General features: G+C 34.0%; 1 protein-coding gene and 1 long non-coding RNA gene across 2 annotated transcripts; one reads left to right on the forward strand and one right to left on the reverse strand.

Moving 5' to 3' along the window:
* Window positions 1-489: 489 nt before the first annotated feature.
* On the reverse strand, window positions 490-1,690 carry LOC132699105 (uncharacterized). The gene is made up of 3 exons (XR_009618473.1): window positions 1,613-1,690; window positions 1,437-1,563; window positions 490-624 (listed from the first exon to the last, which is right to left on the reverse strand). It is a non-coding gene; the product is annotated as an uncharacterized LOC132699105 (long non-coding RNA).
* On the forward strand, window positions 1,470-15,809 carry LOC132699104 (polypeptide N-acetylgalactosaminyltransferase 1-like). Its single transcript, XM_060665595.1, has 10 exons — window positions 1,470-1,598; window positions 2,176-2,325; window positions 2,388-2,669; window positions 2,969-3,138; window positions 5,387-5,702; window positions 7,306-7,485; window positions 11,735-11,826; window positions 11,883-12,207; window positions 15,415-15,589; window positions 15,643-15,809. The coding sequence occupies exons 2-10, from the start codon at window positions 2,180-2,182 to the stop codon at window positions 15,781-15,783; spliced, it is 1,827 nt and encodes a 608-aa protein (XP_060521578.1). The 5' UTR covers window positions 1,470-1,598; window positions 2,176-2,179; the 3' UTR covers window positions 15,784-15,809.
* Window positions 15,810-20,595: the final 4,786 nt, after the last annotated feature.

The following is a 20,595-nucleotide window of genomic DNA, read 5'->3' on the forward strand; positions in this document are numbered from 1 at the left end:
CCGCACAACAAATGTTTCCAGCATAATGAAAATAGCAAAAATAACAAATAAACGGCAACCCTCAATTTTCAATGTGTGTAATTTGGGTTGCATATCCTTAAAGAATCAGTACACCATGAAAGAATTGTTTTTCTGGGTTTCAATTAAGCAAGAACTCTGCGGTATAGAACCAAAGTGTCTATTGTCGTATTACATAAAAATCTTTCATAATCAATCAAAATGTAGTAGACAAACCTCACAAGTATAAAGCAGACATTAGAAAAAAGGAAATTTATTAAGAAATTTCGAAATACTCAGGCTTTATTTTTCACTTTCCCATGCTAAATTTTTACCGAAATTGTTTTGTTTCGAGATTTTTGAAAATATTTGTAAAAAAACTTACTCCCATATCGCGAAGAACTATTTCTTACAAGTATATCGCGTATTTTTTTCATATATTTTTGAGGGATCTTGTTTTAATTACGTTTTTAAAGATATATCTTATATATACCTGAAATAATTGATTACCAATAAGTGTTCCATCACTATTAGTCAAAGTTGAAGCCTCAACGCGGGTCCGGAGAGCGGGCCACTGTACAGATATTTTTATTTATTTTTGTTTTCGCGTCGGGCCTGCTAGGGGCTCTGTAATATAACCATATAAATAAGCCTTTTGCCTTTTCGACTTTGTTTGGTGTTTTGTAAATATTCTTTTAAAATTTCGAACTTTTTTCAATCTTGACAGTTACACTTATTGAATAATTTTAGGACAATAAATACAAAATTTATAATCGTTAGGCATCCAAATTATATCCGTTTGTGTCCTGCCTTTATAGAACCATATTTCAGGAATGTTCCAAATTATATTTAATTCACCTTGAAATATCGTTCTGTAAGTTAATGTTAGTTGGAAAATGTAACTCTTGGTGCACACGTTTTCCAGCTTACCAAATGAACTGTTCAATTAAACAAACATTGTTTAGCCAAATTTAGAAAAGGAGACCAAATGTTGCACTGCCATTTAAAAATACTATTAGGCAAACTTTTAAACACAAAATTTAATAATTGCATGTTGCTAAAGATAAAATTTTAAAAGTTTCTAAAAAATTTATAATCCATATCATATTAAGATATTTATGTTATATAGTATCTCTATGTTCTATGATAATTTCAGTTGTAAATTGATTAAAACGAAATATATTGTACATTCATAAAACAAAAAGTATGTAATTATGTTATTATGGCTAGTCTTAGCATTTCTCATTTATCTAGGATTTTTATTTATGTAAACCAATAAAAAAACTATGAATATTACAGGTGTGTTTTATTGACAATTTGGAGTGCCTACTGCTATCCACTGCCAACTAAAATTTTTATTTAAAAAACGGCAATTGCCGAAAAACAGGGATTTTTTATTGAGCAAGACAAAAAGCGGTAGGTATAAAAAACCCAAATACCTATTTCAAAAAAACGATTGTGGTAGTGGTGGTAAAGAAGACGCCTCCACATGGTCGGTTCATGGTCAGTCAGTTGTACCATAAAACAAGAGCGACCAGAAATAATATTTGATGCGCCGAATCCAATCTAAAATGAGTGTTTTTCATTTTTGCACAGCAATCGTGAGTACCCGCACTTTCAATTATTTTTTACTCGAAGAACTTCATAAATAGTTTAACAGCTTGTAACGGTGGTTTGTAATCTAACCTCTAATCCGCTTCACTGATCGCGTATTTACAAATAAAAATTTGTCCACACGGTTGGCATCTCATGGTAACAGTGCGAAACAAAAACGAAGCAACCTTTAAGTCATTTTGCTTTAGCTACCGGACGTTAGGTAGCGCGGTGTTAGCTGCCACACAGATTTCAAAAGTTATATATATTTTTCCAGTCACACTTTGATTCGAAATTAGAGTGTGCCCAAGATAACATGAAGGTTACGAAAGCGATTAAATTTGCGATGATTTTTAAATTGTTTGAAGAGTAATGCTAAATTTTTAATTTACCAAAATACTGTATTTTAATTTATATTTACATGGAGCAATTGCCGAAACAAATACTCTTCTCGCGTTCTGCAAAAAGAAACGTTATCTTATAGAATTAAAAAAATGACATACTATATATTTCAATCGCGATTTCTTGTATCACTACCGGAGAGGTCAAAAGTTGAACTTAATTTGAGCATGACGTTGTTTTTAGTGATATGTTTCCACCGAAAGTGAGGAGAAGCAAACGACTCTTATTTACGATAATATTCCTAACGCTCGTCCTAATAATAGTTTGGAGAATACACATCCGAACCAACAGAGATGGCGACTTTCTCTCCATTCCTAAGAAACACATTTTTAGGTGAGTTGAATAATTTTTCGTAATCGTCACGAAAGCGGCAGCTACAAACCAGAAACGTTTAGGGAAAGCGGGCAAGAAGAATATATGGGAAAGAATGGAATCAAAGTGATCGTGGGTCATTACGTGGGCAATTCCAAAAGAAACGTTCCCAACGCCACCTACGATATGCTGAACAAGAACAACTTCGATCCGCGACCAGAGGCGGGAAGTATGGGAAATCCGGTCGTAGTCGAACCCAAAGATCTCCTAGTGATGCAGCAACTGTTTCAAATCAATAGGTTTAACCTCTTAGCTAGCGATCGGATACCTCTGAACCGTACTCTACCTGATGTCAGACGGAAAAAGTAAATCGGTTTGATTTAAGATAATTGAGTAAAATCTTTTTTCTTTAGCATTGGGAGAAAAATTCATTTCTTGGCACATGGAGGCTACTTAAAATAATCATTCCTAAGTAACATTGCCAAATTTCAACAATATCGAGAAAACCGACTTAAAAAGAATATTTTTTATTAGAAACTGGTCCCTTAAATTCAGCGCAAAATTTGTACTATTCCATGGTTAAAGGAACAATTTTGGCTCTAAACTGTATAAATCGATCGAAACGTTCTTAACTCATAGATTTCAAAATGGTGTTCGATTGTAGGTGTCGCACGAAATATGACGATTATAAGACGTACCCCACAACTAGCGTTATCATAGTGTTTCACAACGAGGCGTGGTCGACGCTGCTGAGGACTGTTTGGAGTGTAGTGAACCGTTCTCCGGGAGAACTTTTGGAGGAGATAGTTCTGGTTGATGACGCAAGCGAAAGAGGTATGATGATGGTACTATTGATTTGTTTATTACCTATCGCAACTTCCTCCCAGTTATAGCACTTATGATTATTTTTTCATTATTTTTATCAGTAGAAAAGAAAGTAGATAGGAAATTAACCAAATAACGAGTTTCAAGGATATTTTCGGAGAGATGATCTACATGAACGCCTCTGGATTAGTTTTTTTTTTTTTTCAATTTTTTGTGAAGAGTCTAATTTCGAGGGTAATGATTATTCCACTCTACAGATTCTTCTTTTCTTTCTTGGCGAAAACGATCCCATTTTGCCAATTTCTCTTATTTATTCGCAAAAACTATTATGCTAACATACATGAGATTTGCTTTTGCCGTAGCAGATAAGAAATTCGCTAAACAATATTCTTTACTAAGCGACACCATTTTTGCGCCAAATTTATTGAACTCTTTTGCCATCTTCAAGGTTACATTTTGAGTTGTATTATACGCATGAACATTATTCCAGTTTGCTATTTACATAATTTGTAATTCGCTCAAATAATTCTCTAATGTTAACTCTTAATTAAAAACAAAAGTCTCAAAGGATTTTACTAATTCAAAGAGTCAAGGACGAGAAACAAATTTAAAATTTTCCGTTTCATGTTACTGACTCTTTGCAACATTTCAACTCCATGTTTGTAAACAGTATTCAGATGACGTAGTTTCAACATGATTATCTAGACGTCTCATAAATCTCAAGGTAGATGGCACTCGAGTCATATAAATTCCAATTCGAAAATTCGTGAAATGTTAAACTGGAATTTAGCGGTAACTTAAAACATTAACCAAAAACGTGTAAATTTTTTTTAGTTTGGTCATAAAAATAAAAATTTATGCGGTAATTAGTTTGCGACAAAAAAGAATTTATAGATAATGGGTAATAGACAACTGTACTGACATTTAGCTGATATATTATAACTTATCCCTGAATGACAAATTATATTATATAAACAATATGTTGAGATATGTTTATTAATACAAAAATTTCATTATAGATTATTAATTAATCACCAGTGAGAACAAACAATACAAAACATAAAAAATCACAGTTAAAACAGAATCACCCAGACATACATTTATTTTATTAATCGTATCTTATAGGCCTGTCTTGAAACCGATATTTTTCGTTTTGACCAATAGCGAACTCTTTAAGCTCTGTTTTTTTTACCGAAGTTCGAGACAAGTAATTTTGAAATAAAAATATATGTTCTCTAGACCGGACCATATTATTTTAGTAAACAAAAACAAATGACTAAATAAAAAAATTCCAATTTATCAACAAGCAGTCGAACTAACATGCGAAGCCAATGGTTACTCTAACTTAACCTGTAAATCAGACTTCTTTAAATTTAATAAGCAAACGTAATTTAGCACAGATACTACGTAAGAAGCCAGATATGTAAAGATAAAAAAAATGAATCTTATCCGCAATCAGGGGGCTACATCAGCTGATCATTCTTATTTTTTCTATTTATTAAAATGTAATTTTGCTGCTGCAGCCAAAATAAAACGTTGCATTTTGCTTTTGCTTCCCGGATATCAATAGTTCCCATACTTGGTAAGGTCTTCGAGACACTTTTAAAAAATCAATTATCACGATTTTTTCAAAAAACAAAATGCATTTGTGATTCCCAATTTGGTTTTAAGACCGGCTGCTCCACTGTGCAGGCGGTTCGCAGGGTCGTGCGAGACGTGGTGGAGGGCCTGGAGTGACCTCACTAAGGCTTTCGACTGCGTCTCTCATGAATTCCTTCTGGAGAAGCTTGTCAGATATGGTGTCCGTGGTCACCCTCAGGAACTTATCCGGTCATATTTAACTTACAGAAGACGGTGTGTCATCTTTAACAATAACATATCGGAGTTGAGGGTTGTGAGCAGTGGGGTGCCTCAGGGCTCCGTCTTGGGTCCGCTACTGTTCACTATTTACATCAATGACTTTAAGTGTACACTTTATGCGGACGATACATCGTTTGTGACTTATGGCTTATGACTTATGACTCCAATGAACTTATGCACAATGTTGATAATGTTGAGCGGATGGCGGAAATTTGGTTCACCAACAATAACCTTAAACAAAACATAGATAAGACACAACGTCTTGTTTTCTCAACTAATAATAATAACTAACCAAAACTGGCCTCTAATATTTTATAATTCGTAAACTTAAAGGACTGCTTACCGCGGGCAAATTGCGAATTACCTATTTTTCTTTTTTTTACTCTCATCGTTCCAGAATACCTTCGGAAACCTCTCGAGGATTATTTACCCAAGATCCCAGTGAGAACGAAACTCCTCCGTAGTCAACGACGCATCGGATTGATCAAAGCCCGTTTGAAGGGGGCGGCCCATGCGCACGGGCAAGTGTTAACATTCCTGGACGCTCACTGCGAGTGCACTACCGGATGGTTGGAGCCCCTATTGTCTGTGATAAAAAGGAACCCGAAGACTGTCGTCTGTCCCGTGATCGATATCATCCACGACGATACCTTCGCCTACGTCAAGAGTTTCGAATTGCACTGGGGCGCTTTTAATTGGAACCTGCAGTTTAGGTAAAGTCTGTTCATAGATATGAGGAAGTGACTAACTGATACGAATTAAGGAAAGACCCGGGCAAGCCGAACATGTCCGTACTTTGCTTAGAATTTAATTATGTGGGGTTTTGTTAGGAAAGATACTAAACAATATTTATTTGTTTTTGTATGTTATGTTAAATTACTTAAAATTATTCACATAATATATCAGTATCACTATCGCTATCATCGCCTGTCCTAATTATTATTTGTTCTATATTATTTGCAATATGGATATACGATTGTTCTGCTTTCTCTATATGTTTAACAGAATTTGCCCAACTTTGTGGAGGGATGTTAAAAACTTCGGTTTCTATAAGTTTGAAAACATTGGAATGGCAGATTTCAGTTGGTGCCAAACATGTTCAATGGGATTAAATATGCAGTGGTAAGGTGGAAGCCTTAAAACTGTATGCCTTAGATTTTTTGCATAATTATCACAGACGTATTCCTTTTGTAGGTTCAAGCTTTGTAGAACCTCAATTAATTGCTTTTTGGTATAATCTTCGTGAAAATAAATGTCGTTATTATACATGTAGTTTTGGATTGTTGCTTTTGTGTCACATGAGGAAAGGGTTTTGTATTGTCCATTACAATTACGCTATTGGGAGTAATGTTTGTTTGTTTTTAAACCAACTTTCAAATAAATCAGCGGTGGTGTCTTCATGGTAATCCAGAGAAGAATCTTTAATATTTTTCGTAGACAGAGAAAGTGCATTTGGAATCCAACCATCTTTAGAGCCAGCTTGCAAAATAGTTATTCTGTTACCTCTTTTTGATGGCGCGTTTGTTTTACACTTATCAGTTGAGTCAATCCAACCCTATTCCAGTCGCCATTTCTGAATTCTAAACAATTAAATTAAAACTTGCATTTTGTCAATTTTTTAAAATCTAAAACCCATGTGGTAGTTCTGCCACACTTAACAACGGTTTCATCTTTTTCAAGCCTCCTAATTAAGATATCTAATGTATGCACGCTTTGTTCCTCGTATAACTGGTAAATTTTAGGCCGTATTATATCTTGATCATTGAAAATGTCAGCATCGCTTCTTTTTTTTTCCTCGCTGAAATGGGATTATTCACAATTTTCCATACAGTTGGTGTTGGAATTTTCGTCAATGTGACCGTTTCTTCTAAAGATGCTTGCTTGCTGGCACCACGTTCAATGAGAGTCAAATAAACATTGTTTATAACTTCTTCAGTCTCAATAGAATAGTGTTTTCTACATTTGATTGGGAGATATCTCCTGAGATACACTAGACTCGCACATATTTTCCATAATTCGCACACGATTCAACACACGCTGTATTACACACGATATAAGAATGATTACTAATTAGCTTAAACTAAGTAGTATACCAAACCAAGGAATATTAAACACAGGTAGTTATAAAATTATTTTCTATTACGGACCACAATTTTACCTGAATTTAAATTCCAAAACTTTAGGTGATAATCTTGTTGCATTGTATGTTAATGACCACCCTTGGATAATCCCATTCAAAAGCAATTGGTCACTTTCTTATATCTATGAACAGACCATAACCGTTTAATACGGAATACTATATGCGAGTTCGTGCAGGTGGTTCACTTTGTCCGGGAAACAATTAGACGAGCGTAAACTAGACACCACTCAACCTTTCGATACTCCTGCGATGGCAGGGGGGTTGTTTGCGGTCGACAAGGCGGTTTTCTTCCAGATCGGGTCCTATGACGAGGGCATGGACGTTTGGGGAGGGGAGAACCTGGAGATGTCGTTTAGGTAAGGATAAAAAGCGATACTATGTTTCTTGAGGCGAGAGAGTAATAAAATGTAAATGTGCAATGACAAAGATCACTTAATACTTAAAAGTAATATCATAAAGTTCAGAAAAATTGCAATAATCTTTTTTTAAAATTCCGTATTTCAGATTTGAATATATTTGATTTTAAACAATTTCGTACAAATAGTTTTATTCAAATTTACATTCTCTAATAGCTCCTTTTTCAGTATATCCTCATGAAATTGCTTCTTATTTAAAGTAAGTCAATGAAGAGACCATTTTTTTTTACGAAGGAGATGTGAATATTTTTTCGGATTTATTATTATTATCCATGATTATATCAGTCCCAGGAGGAATAAAATTTATCATTTAGTTGGAAGTAGTCTTCAAAAACATCAACAACATCCACCAATGTGAGTAATTATTATTTGCTTACCTCGCTGGGTGCTTTTATTCCCTCATTAAGGTTTGACTCGCGCTTTTTAAATTGTTATTCCGCCATGTTTTACCAACAGCCCTCAAATATCGTGGTCGCCAACAAATAATTTCGTCTTTCCCTATCAAAAGCGATTTTCTGTTTGTATTTCTCAAGGCAGTCTTATCATCCTGATTTATTACAATTAAATTTCTTTCTCTATTTCTTTTTGGTGACCCGATTCGAACAGATTTGAAACTATTCTTGCAACTCCGAATGTTGAGTTTTGGGTGCGAAGAGCTTTGAGAATAATAATTTTCTGATTTTTAGATAGCGCAATTTTGCTTATCCGTTTCTCTGCAACAAATTTAGAACCTAACCATTTTTAAGAACGAACTTTGCTAACAACTGTCGGACAGTAACTATAATTTTAATTTTAATCACTTACCTGTCTATTTAGCTCTCAGTCTCGACACCCTTGACAATCACCATGTACAATACTACGTCTGTGGAATACGGCTAAGATCACTAAATTCTACAGTTTTATATTAAGAAAGATCACAGTTGTAACTGATTCTATCTGTACCACACTCTGGAAAGTATTCTGTGCTTTAAAAGTTGCATATACGTTGCTATACATTTGTCCTAAGTGGGTATACAAGGTGTCCACTTATCCACAGTAGAGCAACAAAAGATATTGTAAATGAAACATTTGTTTGATTCATTTTTGTATCGGTCTTATTTTGTTTGCACTGTAACTGCGCTAGTGAGTCCTTTTCCCGTTCATCTTCTTATTTGCTAATTGATTTTCTACACGTTAATCTGATTTAATTAAATTTAGTGTTCATATCGCTCAATTAAAATATTTTTTAAAATTCAAAGGAGTGGCTTATTAACAGCTTCTCTTTATACTTCTATACTTTCCCAGGGTCTACAGCACATTTAATTATCGACGTTCTATCGAAGATTATGCATAAAAAAGCCCAAGATGTTATACATGGTGTGGTCTAATTGAATGTCAATAATTAAGTTGCCGATTTTTGGGTCCATTTCCAAAAAAAAACTTCATATGAATCTATGTCTTAAACGTCTTAACTTTTGAGATACAGGGTGGTAAAGTTTTCACAAATAAAATATATATTATTTTAATATCGGTAATACCACTTCAGATATTTTAATGAAATTTGGCACACATGTACTATATATAAAGAGGCACTGGTACGCCACTGGTTTTCGATTAAAAAAATAAAACCTCTGATCTTAACAATATCGTTAATATGACATCGTACAGAGAATTATTATTGTTATTCTTTCTTAGTTTTGTACTTATTTGTCTGTTTTATTAAAATAATTAAAAAAAACCGAAGTACAAATACGAAATATGTAAACTTAACTAAATTAAATTAATTTAAATAAGAATCGTTTATTATTTATCTTGTTGTTAGGATGTTGGATTATTTCATTAAAACTGCAAAAATAAAAGGAGCAGATATTTTACTTTTCACAAAAAAAAAAGTTCTCGATTTATTTTAAAATGTGAAAATATTATTTGTTCATAGACGGTCAGTGGCACGCCACTGATTTCCTTAAAAAAATAATGACATTTGCATTCATTTATGAACAGATATGATTTTTGAATTTTTTAAATCCTTCGCGCGGTTTTCTCTGTCAAAATAGACAGGAGAAATTCCGTACGCTCGCCACTGATGCATTAAAAAAAAATGGTACACTAAATAATGCCTCTTGATTTATAGTACATCGGTATGAAATTTCATTAAAATATCTAAAATGGTATCAGAGATATAAAAATAATTTGCTCTACTGCCTACCTAATTACACACCGATCTAGCGTGCGGGAAGCGTCACTTTACCACGTCAGTTTCGATTCCCACGAATCCGAGCCATCTCGGACATTTCCGGGATTTTACCGCACGGGTTTGGGGCAATCGGATGATTTCGGAGATATTTCCCACGCTTTGAATATTGACGTTTGTCAATTCTGACGGTCATGTCAGTGAAAACTAACGGGCGCAGAAAAAGTATAGTATGCAACACGTTCGGTAAACATTTTAAGTCACTCGTTTATTAAACACTCGCTTCGTTCGTGTTAAATAAACTCTTGAGTCGACTGCCGTTTATCGCACCTGCTGCATAATAGGAGGGAGTACCCAAAAAAAACCGGAATCATTTTTTATAAACTATATATTGTTTTGAAAATCACAGAACGACCTTATCCCCTTCAAAATACTCTCCATTATAACTAATACATTTGTCCCAGCGGTGCTTCCACTATTCGAAACATTTTTTATATTCATCTTTGGCTATAGCCGACAGCTCATCCCTCGTTTTTTTCTCGACCTCTTCAATGTTGTCAAATCGCTGTCCTTTCATGTCCCTTTTCATACGTGAAAATAAGAAGTCACACAGAGCGAGATCAGGCGAGTATGGAGCATGGGGCAGAGGAGCCATTTTTAGCCAAAAACTGCTTAACAGAAATGGCTGTGTGTGCAGGTGCATTATCGTGGTGAAAGAAACAGTCCGCCACAAATAGGGTCTTTTTTGTCGAATACTGTTGCGCAATCTTCTTAAAACTTCCAGATAAAAAGCTTGATTAACGGTCTCACCTGGTGGAACGAACTCTGCATGAACAACGCCGTTAATGTCGAAAAAGCAAATCAGCATCGTTTTGATGTTTGATTTGACCTGACGACATTTTTTTGGACGGGGAGACAGTGACGTCTTCCATTGGCTGGACTGTTGTTTCGTTTCTGGATCGTAACCATAGCACCCTGACTCGTCACCAGTCTGAATCCGTTTCAAGCTGTTGATTATAAGCACGACATGTTTCAACTCGATGTTCTTTTTGCATGTCAGTCAGAACACGAGGTACAAACATGGCAGCAACTCTTTTCATTCCCAAATCTTCCCCACTTATCTTTGATAATTGTTCAATTGTCTTTTGACGGTCTGTGAGCACAAACTCTCAAATCTTTTCAATATTTTCGTCGATTCGAGCAGTTGATGGACGTCCAGAACGAGGTCAGTCATCAATTGACTCGTCGCCATTTTTGAAGCGAACAAACCACGGTACACTTGAGTTTTTCCTATCGCATCGTCTTTATAAGCTGTTTTTAACATTGAAACAGTTTCAGCAGCACTTTTACCGAGCAGAAAACAAGATTTCACAGCTGCACGTTGTGAACAAAACAAGTTAAATTTAAAACGAAAGTGGCGTTGAACTCGCAATAAGTTGTACTATCCACAACCCAGCGGCAGAAAGGTGTACTATACAAGCTCTGCGCGCGGCAATTCAATTCCGGTTTTTTATGGGTACCCCTAGTATAATATATTTAATTTTTGAAAACTTTACCACCTTGGATCTGAAAAGTTTAAGAGGTTTAGGACATATGTTTTCTTTTCAAAATGGACCCAAAAATCTTAATTAATGACATTCAATTAGAAAACACCCTGTATATAAAACTTAGCTGAATTCAGGAAAATGGTTAATATGTGAACTCCCGCCACTAACGTATTTTAGAAAATTGTTGTGCATTAAATAATAATGCCTCTTCATACGTAGTATATGTATACCAAATTTAATTAAAATGTCTATATATACTACATGTATTAAAAAATATATTACATTTTTGAAAACTTTACTATCCTGTATTTCACAAGTTAAGACGTTGAGCGTTAATATGCAGTTTTATTTTTAAAATGGACCCAAAAGTCGCCGCCTTATATTATTGACATTCAATTAGAAAACAGAGATTTCGGGGGTACATCTTGAAAATTTGAGGACTTTATTATATTCAATCCGGGATTAATTTTAGGATATGGCAATGCGGGGGCAAAATCCAAATAGTACCCTGTTCCCACGTGGGTCACGTGTTTCGAAAATCATCGCCGTATTCTTTTCCGGGTGGTAAATAATGACTTCACCCGAACATTCGCTTGGTATTAGGGAAATGCTTTTTACAGGCATTTCGAACGTCTTGTATTCAAATTTGGCTCGAGTCGCCCTCGTCTGGATGGACGACTGGGGTAAATTTTATTTTAAGTTGAATGATAAAGCTCGCACGGCCAAAGAAAGGCAAAACGTCACCGCTCGAATGGAACTCAAAGAGAGGCTGCACTGCAAGAGTTTCCGATGGTACCTCGACACCGTCTGGCCTCAGCACTTTTTTCCCACGAACGATCGTTTTTTCGGTAAAATTCGAAATTTGGGCAAGGACTTGTGTTTACTGAGACCGCTGCGGTCGGACAAATGGATCAATCAGCCCATGGGCGTTGCCAAAATAGACAGGTGCGTTGGGATTTTAGGAAAATAGAAAACTGCGATGCTAATTTTAGAGCTCAGCAATATGTTTTTTTGAAACTTCTAAAATTCTGAAAACCCGAAACTTGCTGATTTCATTCAATTTTTTTCTTGCGTTATTTGAGAAGTGTGTTATACCTGATTTTTAAAACTGAAAGTAGTTTTGTTCCAATTTAATTGGTTATTCACGGTGTTTTATATGTTTATGGAGAATGACTTACGGTAAAATTCTGAAATGTTGGTTATTTATATTAGCTAATATCAGCTAGATATATCATGCGGCGTTGCCAAATATACTCGTAGCATATATGAACTTTCGTTTTTTAAATGGAACCCCCTGTATATTATTACATATTTAGATTCTTCTAAATATTCTGGAACTTTTTTATGTAACATATACTATACTACTACCTACTATATATGAAATTTTGCAATATAAAATAATAATTTTTATCGCAATCCCAACAGCTAGACAACTTTTGGTTGCGGTTCTCTATTAAATTGCTTTATCATAATATAATATCAGAATTAACTTATTAAATATAAAAATCCATGTTACGTAAGAGTTTTAAATAACTCCATATTTTATATTGTCATGTAAATGAGCAATTAATTTTCCATCTAAAAGCACCAAATATGGCATACCTATTTTCACTGGTTTTGTAGTTATAAGCAAAAAACAAAAATATTGCAATTAAAGCGAATTAAAGTAATCATATTTCATTTGGAAAGCAGTCTCTGGCCGGCCATGGTGACGTTTTTGGTAAACAAATTTGTCGTTTACATAAATAAGATTAATTTTCCGTTATTACCGTGGTCAAATGAGTAATTGTAACAGTGAAACTGGAACGAAATACATATGCCAAAATTTAATATTCATAGAAATTGTTATACACAAGACTATTGTTAAAGACTAATAAACGGTTAATACAACTAACATTGGAAACTGTTGCCCTTCGAATTTCGTTTAGATCAAGTTTTTGAAAGAAATCCTACACTTTCCACTGTGGTCCTTCCTTTTATTTAAAATATCACTGACCACATATCAAAAGTTCTAAAGAAGTATAACGCCAAAACCAGATTTACCACTCTCAACATCTTCAATCCGTCAAAGATAAAATTCCATTTGAGATGCCAGGAGCATTCCATGTATATGCGGCAAAGATTACATTGGAGAAACTGGACGAAAAATATCAACAAGGTTCAAAGAACACGAAAGAGCCTTGCGACTAAAACAAATAAACTCATCAGGTGTTGCCGAACACAATCACGAAACCGGACATAACATTTTATTCGATAAAACTAATAAACTACCACCGAAAAATCTGAGAGTCTATAGAAATCTATAAGCAACCTAACAATCTTAACCGCGACTCAGGTCTCTACCTGTCACCAATATGGGAACCAGAGACGGTGTTTATAACCCTCATTTAGCTCCGCCCCTCTCAAACAATATAAAAGCAGGTACAGAGTAAAATGCAAGCCAGTTTCAGTCAAGCTCTGAAGAAGCCAACAGGATGATTGGCGAAACGTCAGCAATTTCGACGCAGGAGGAATCCAAAAGTTTTGTAAAAAGTAGGTTTCTTCAGTATCCGTTTAATGGGCGAATGAGATATCTCTAAATAATCTTTAGCTCTCGGAATAGAAAATATGCCAAATCGTTGATTTCATTTTGTTCTGAGTTTGTAACAGGTTTTGGAAGGTCCCTTCTACCTAGGTTTCGAAAATTTTCTTCAATTCTTATCAGCTTTTTCTCGTACATTGGAGGCAAATGTATTAAATCCTCTCCACGTTCTTCAAACAATTCTTTGACCCTCAAAATAAATTTAAAACAAATTCAAAATATCTGAGTTTTCATAATTATGTGCCATCGTGCTTGCTCTTCTCTTTCTCAATTAAATGCAATCCATGTCAGTCATTTTAATACAGTAATCACTATAATTCAAATATTTTGATTTTTTGCTTATAACTCGAAAACCAGTGAAAATAGATATACCATAGTTTGATACTTTTCGATGGAAAATTAATTGCTCATTTACGTGGTGATATAAAATATGGGGTGTTCTATATAAAATTCTCAAGTAACATGAATTTTTCTATCTTGCCAATTGGGCCTTATCTTATGAACTCCTTGTACGCGATAAGTTAATTCTCTTATTATATTATGATAAAGCAATTTAATAGAGAACCGCAACCAAAAATTCAAGTGTCTATTTGCGAAAAAAATAATTATTTTATATAATAACAATAATAATAATAGCCTTTATTATAACAAAAAAAAAAACAATATACAATATTAATATTTTTCAAAACAAAGTAAACAGATAGCTCAAAAGCGGCACAGTCTAGCTTTAAATAACAATAACAAATGGACGAACAACAAATAAAATATAAAAAATACCTGCAAAATCGGAAGAACAACATAACTCTACTATACACTACAGAAAATGTAATTGAAGATAACTCAATATAATCCCTTGCTAATAACATAATTAGTAACACATTATTAAAAAACTCTATTTGTAACAAATGATCTATGTACCTTTTTTTAAATGAATATAAATTTGATTTACTGAATTCATGTGACAAAGAATTATAAACACGAATTGCGTTGAATGTGAAAGATTTACAAAACAAGGCACTCTGATGATGTGGCATCGCTAGTCGTGTCTTACATTCACAGAATGGATAGTACTCCTAGGAGTAAGCCGTTCTCTCGGGTTGTTTGTTGTCAAATTTCTTAAAAAGTATTTTTTATGTCCGAAAATGATCAAGATAATTAAAAATTCCACAATGTTCAGGGTGTTTCATTTAAAAAACGAGAGTTGATATATGTTACGAGTGCATCTGGCAACACCGGATGGTCAAAAATATCTTACAGGTAGCTCAAATTCGCTAACATAATTAACCAACATTTCAGGTTTTTACTGTAAGCCATTCTAATGTCTAAATGTCTAATAGGATATTCACCCTGTATACTATCCTATTTTGTGTTAGTGGAGCCACAGTGATACCAGTTGCTTCCTTGTGGCATTACAAAAACATTTTCCTTTAAAAGTGATGGTGGTGGACTTCATCCTGCACCTACTAAAACCTTAAAGCTTATTTAACAATTCAATTTCTTGGAGAAACGTAATAGACGTTTTCGACGACCTACTTCAATTGCAATTGAAATCGAGATGGCTTTTGTTGAAGGTGCCTAGAAGATGACATCGAAGAGGAGATGTTTGTGATGACTCAGGACGGATTCATCATGACTGACGACTCCGTGTGCCTAGACGCTCCAGAAAGGGACGGATTGGGTCCGATGAAAGTTAGAATACTCGCTTGCAGCGGTTATTCGAGACAGAAGTGGGAACACGAGAAGAACGTAAGTCTAAACTATATCTGCCGGGTGCAAATTTCCAACGAAAGCGGTTTCAGAGTAAACAACTGCGACATGTGAGCAATCGTAAGTGCTTAGACGTCAGCAAAGAAAAAGGGCACGAAGCTGAACTTATTCTAAAAGACTGCGACGGGAGCCGAACCCAGCAATGGGAATTCCACCCGATTCCTTGGAAATGAACCGCCTTTTGACGATATTTTTTACATTTTTGTACTTAATTAATAAATAATTTTATTTTGACCCGTGTATTTCTTAAACCTTTGGTCGCTAAAGCCCTCATTGGAGCAGACCAAGAAGCAAGAAGCAGAGCAAGAAGTATATTATGCAACAAGTTTGGTAACGGCATTTGAGTCATGAGTTTATTTAGCACGAGCGGAGCGAGTGTTTAATAAATGAGTCGCTTAAAAAGTTTAACAAACCACACTATACTTTTTCTACGACCGTTAGGTTTCGGGTACATTTTTGCACAACAACACGAATACCTTCCACTGACATGACTGTTGGAATTGACAAACGTTAAAATTCAAGCCGTGCGGTGAACTCTCCGAAAATATCCGATTGGTCCAAAACCCGTGCGGTAATATTCCGGAAATGTCCGAAGTGGCTCGGATCCTTGGAACAAGAAACTCACGAGATGGCCGTATTTGTCCAAATCGTATCGGGACGTTCGGGGCTTGTTCGGGGCAGCGCGGGAGGGAGGCCGGTAAAGCGATTCCGGGGAGAAAGAATTTTCTTTAATAGAGAATACATTACAATCTCTGTAAAATACATCTGATAATATTTACAGTGACTCAGTTTAAAAAATTTCTGTTGTATTTTAATTAACCGTAGAGCCATCATAAATGTGTTTGTTTAAAGATTCTCAATTATTTTAAATAAATCTTTGCGATTATATTAAAATTGTATTTAGGTGCTTTTTACTCGGAAAATTGCATACGGCGATTATCACGAATCATGAAACGTTAATAAAAACGTGTGCCCAATTGTTCTCACAGCTAAAATTATTGATGAATTTTAAATTTATTCAATAAGCAATATGATTTATCAATATCTTTATCCATTAATTAAAACACTTTGGATTATGAAAAAAATTACCCAGCTACCTAGCATACCCAAGAATCAAAAAGTAAAAGTTACCTAAGTAGTTATCAGGATAAAATGTATGAAAAAATTGAAATTGCATTAAAATTTTAGAAAAGAACAGCGCCCAATTACTTAACGATAAATATAAAATAAAAATCCCTTAGGCGCCAATGAAATACATGCCTACACCTTCATTGTAGTATTTTTAATAGAAGTTGTAAGTTTTTTTATCTTAAACAATAGCGTAAAATGTTGTTCTTTATATCATGTCCAATAACCTCTACTTTGTTTTGTAAACTGTTAATTTTATTTTGTTTGTAAGTACACTGTATAGTTGAAACCATCTACATAGATAATTAACCAAAATAAAATAATTTAACAGCATTTTATAAATTAATTTGCTATCTGAGCCGTGTTTACACTTGTATTTTAACTTCTCTCTTTATTTGGATAAATGATTCGGCCGCTTTCGGGTGTTCGTCGCCGGTGCCTCGGGTGATTTGGACAAATACACATTATAGCATTTGTGGTTTTCCCAAAATCACATGGTAAAGTGAATCTTCCCGCACGCTAGATCGGTATATAATTAGGTATATCACAGTAGTATATTATGCAACAGGTGCGGTAAACGGCATTTGACCCAAGAGTTTTTTTGGCACGAGCGGAGCGAGTGTTTAATAAACGAGAGACTTAAAAAGTTTACCGAACGTGTTGCATACTACACTTTTTCTAGGACCGTTAGTTTTTGGGTACACGGAAAATATCTGATTGCAAAAACTCATTTTCGAGAAATCTAAAATAAACTATCATAGACGAAAAAAGTTGCATACTATAAAAACACAGCATATGATGATGTTTTTCATATGTTGATAGCCATTTTTTTCATTTCGATTTGAAATTAATGCAAGTATTCATTATTGAATTGTGTAGTTTAATTAGCTGAGATTTTTCAGGCACAATTCATCTTACCAACTATATCTTTATTTCTTTGATATTCAAATTGGTTTATCATGTACAGTGTGTCGAATTTAAGATGAAGACTCCCATATTTTTTGGCTACTAAAATAAATACATATTTAAAGTTTTGCGCTGCTATAAAACCCGGCGAATCCACAAACAGAGTGAATTTTCGATATTGAGAGATATTGAAAAAAGGTATTTGGAACAGTTGTTCTGATTATTATTCTAACCTCACATACGAATTTTAGTTTTTTCATTACTTTAATAGTCTTTCTTTCTACTTCCATTAAATTCAAAATACTTTTTTGACAGATTTATATCTCTAAAGAAGGTTTGATTATGGTAAACCCATTTAGTCCTTTGTTAGCAGAGATTTTTATGGATAATTTGGAAAATATCATACTAGAACATCCTTTAAGTAAAAGTTTTTTATGGTGGTATATATACTTGGATGATGTCTTTGCTTGCTTTGTTGGAACGGACAGATAATTGAATTCTTTTTTAAATTACATTAACTCATTACATAATCGTATAAAATTCACTATCGAGATTGAACAGGTTAACTCAATAAATTTTTTAGACTTAACTATTACGAAAGCGCAAAACAAATTAGATTTTTCAATATATCATAAACCTTCACATACGGACACAGTCATACATAACAGCTCAAATCACCCTTATACACACAAAATGGCTGCATTTAACTCTTTTATGGACAGACTTCTTAATACGCCACTCTCTACAGAAAATTACAACAAACAACTTAATATCATTAAACAAATTGCACTGAACAACGGCTACAATCCGTCCATTATAGGTAAAATTATAAATAAAAAACAAATGCAGACAACAGTAAACTCTTTTATCCGAACCTAATACAGGACACGAACAATTTAAAACAATTACATACATAGGAGAACCTAGTAAAAAAGTGTCAAAACATTTGTCAAAATGTGGTTTAAAAATAGCTTTTAGAACTAACAACACAACAGGAAAATATTTAAAAAACAATAAAACGAAATGTCCAAAATCCCAAAAATCAGGTGTCTACAGGTTGAAATGTGGATCTTGTCCTGAAATTTATATTGGACAAACAGGTAGATCCTTCAAGAAACGCATTAACGAACATAAAAGGCGTTTAAAAACAATAGTCTAGATTCTAATTATGCTACACACTTAAACACAGAAAAACACATTTTTGACGACAACTTTGATATTTTACATACAGCCACAAAAAGTAGAAAATTAAATTTATTGGAAGCCATGGAGATTAACAGAATGAGACATTCAAATTAACGATCAATTTTTGATTTTGATTTATTGATTGAACTTTGATTGAATTTATTGATTGGCTTTTACTTGATGAAAATCCATTTATCAAAATAAATAAGAACTAAAAGTTCAGATTTTCATGAAATTATATATTTTGACATGACAATTGTTTCGACAACACCGTGTCTTTATCAAATGTAAACATTTGAACATTGAAAATCTGAACTTTTAGTTCTTATTTACTCCTTTATTGAACTTAAATTCTCACAACAACATTAATTAAGGTTTTATGGTCATTTTTTGATATATATAGTAGCAGGTAGTTTGTAAATATTACATTTGATAAAGACACGGTGTTGTCGAAACAATTGTCATGTCAAAATATATAATTTCGTGAAAATCTGAACTTTTAGTTCTTATTTATTTTGATAAATGGATTTTCATTAAGTAAAAGCCACCTCAGTTGAATTAAATTTTATACATTATAAATATTCTGGCACAAAGTTCATCTTGATTTCTGGGTCTTGTTTTTTAAACTTTCTTTTTTATCACTCACCAAAAAAAAATCGAGTGGTGTAACATCAGGGGATCTCGGAGGCCAGGGCTCAAAAGGACTGTTTCTTCCTATCCAGTGCATAGGAAATTATTAGGTAATCAACGGTTATGCCATATTCGTTGTATATGTCCGTACCACTTAAGTTTGAGTCTCTCCATTTCTCGTGATTTCGCTGTTTCTACATTCATTCTTCGTTTTATTTCGTTCTTTGTTATTCTTGTCCTTTAACAACTTGTCCTAAGAAAAACCATTTCTGATGCTCCCAGCTTTGCTTGTAAAAATTTCTATAGATAATTATTTAGTAGTAATTGTTTCCGTTACTTCTTTTTCCAGCAGTACTTAAAATTCATTACTCAAATGCCGTTTGCCACACTTGTTGCATAATTTACTGTTATGTATTCTTAGTTTTATCTGTTTTCCTCTTTTACTTTACCTTTCCCTCGATATTTTTACACCTAGACAGAGAGGCTTCGACTACTTGTCCATCAACATTTAAATTGTGTTTGGGAGATTCCACTGACAGATACTTGGTTTTGCTGAAAATTCTTTTTAAACCGATCTCACTATATGTCTCATATATTACTCGGCGAATTGAAGGATGTGAAGAAAACTACTATCTATATCCAGGTCCACACCAACGCATTTATATTGCTAATCTTTTAATATCTCATTCATTTATTCATATAATTTATTTTCAAAAGTGTTGAAGATAAGCAGGATATGCATAAGGAAGAGAATCATCATTCCGCAGAGTTTAATGTTCTTGAAGGTTTATCATAATTTTCATAGAAATATGGGTTGTCTTATTATTTTAAAGCTCGTGTCTCAGCGCTTCTTGTTAGTTGAAGTCTCGGTTGAAGTAGTAATTTGGTTAATTGAGATTTTTCCATGTTCAATTTCTCTGATATTCGAATATGTTTTGCCTAAAGGACATGAAAATGCAGGATGTTTATTCAAAGTTCAAGGGTCGCTTTCAAGTGCATTTTATGTTCTAGCACGTTTTGCAGTGTCAGGTTTTATTTCATTAGCCGTTATAATATTATATTTGCGCCTGAAAAGTAGTTTTATGGTTGGCCGAGGGAAGTATAATACGCATCATATTTTACATTTCAATCGGTTT

Source organism: Cylas formicarius, unplaced genomic scaffold, assembly GCF_029955315.1.
Source record: "Cylas formicarius isolate icCylForm1 unplaced genomic scaffold, icCylForm1.1 PGA_scaffold_3__17_contigs__length_32017465, whole genome shotgun sequence".
In the NCBI taxonomy this organism is placed as follows: domain Eukaryota; kingdom Metazoa; phylum Arthropoda; class Insecta; order Coleoptera; family Brentidae; genus Cylas; species Cylas formicarius.

Coding starts and splice junctions, on each gene's coding strand:
- LOC132699104 (XM_060665595.1), top strand. CDS start 2,180: ATGTTTCCACCGAAAGTGAGGAGAAGCAAACGACTCTTATTTACGATA. Junction 2,326..2,387: donor CCTAAGAAACACATTTTTAG/GTGAGTTGAATA, acceptor AGAAACGTTTAG/GGAAAGCGGGCAAGAAGAAT. Junction 7,486..11,734: donor AACCTGGAGATGTCGTTTAG/GTAAGGATAAAA, acceptor GATTAATTTTAG/GATATGGCAATGCGGGGGCA.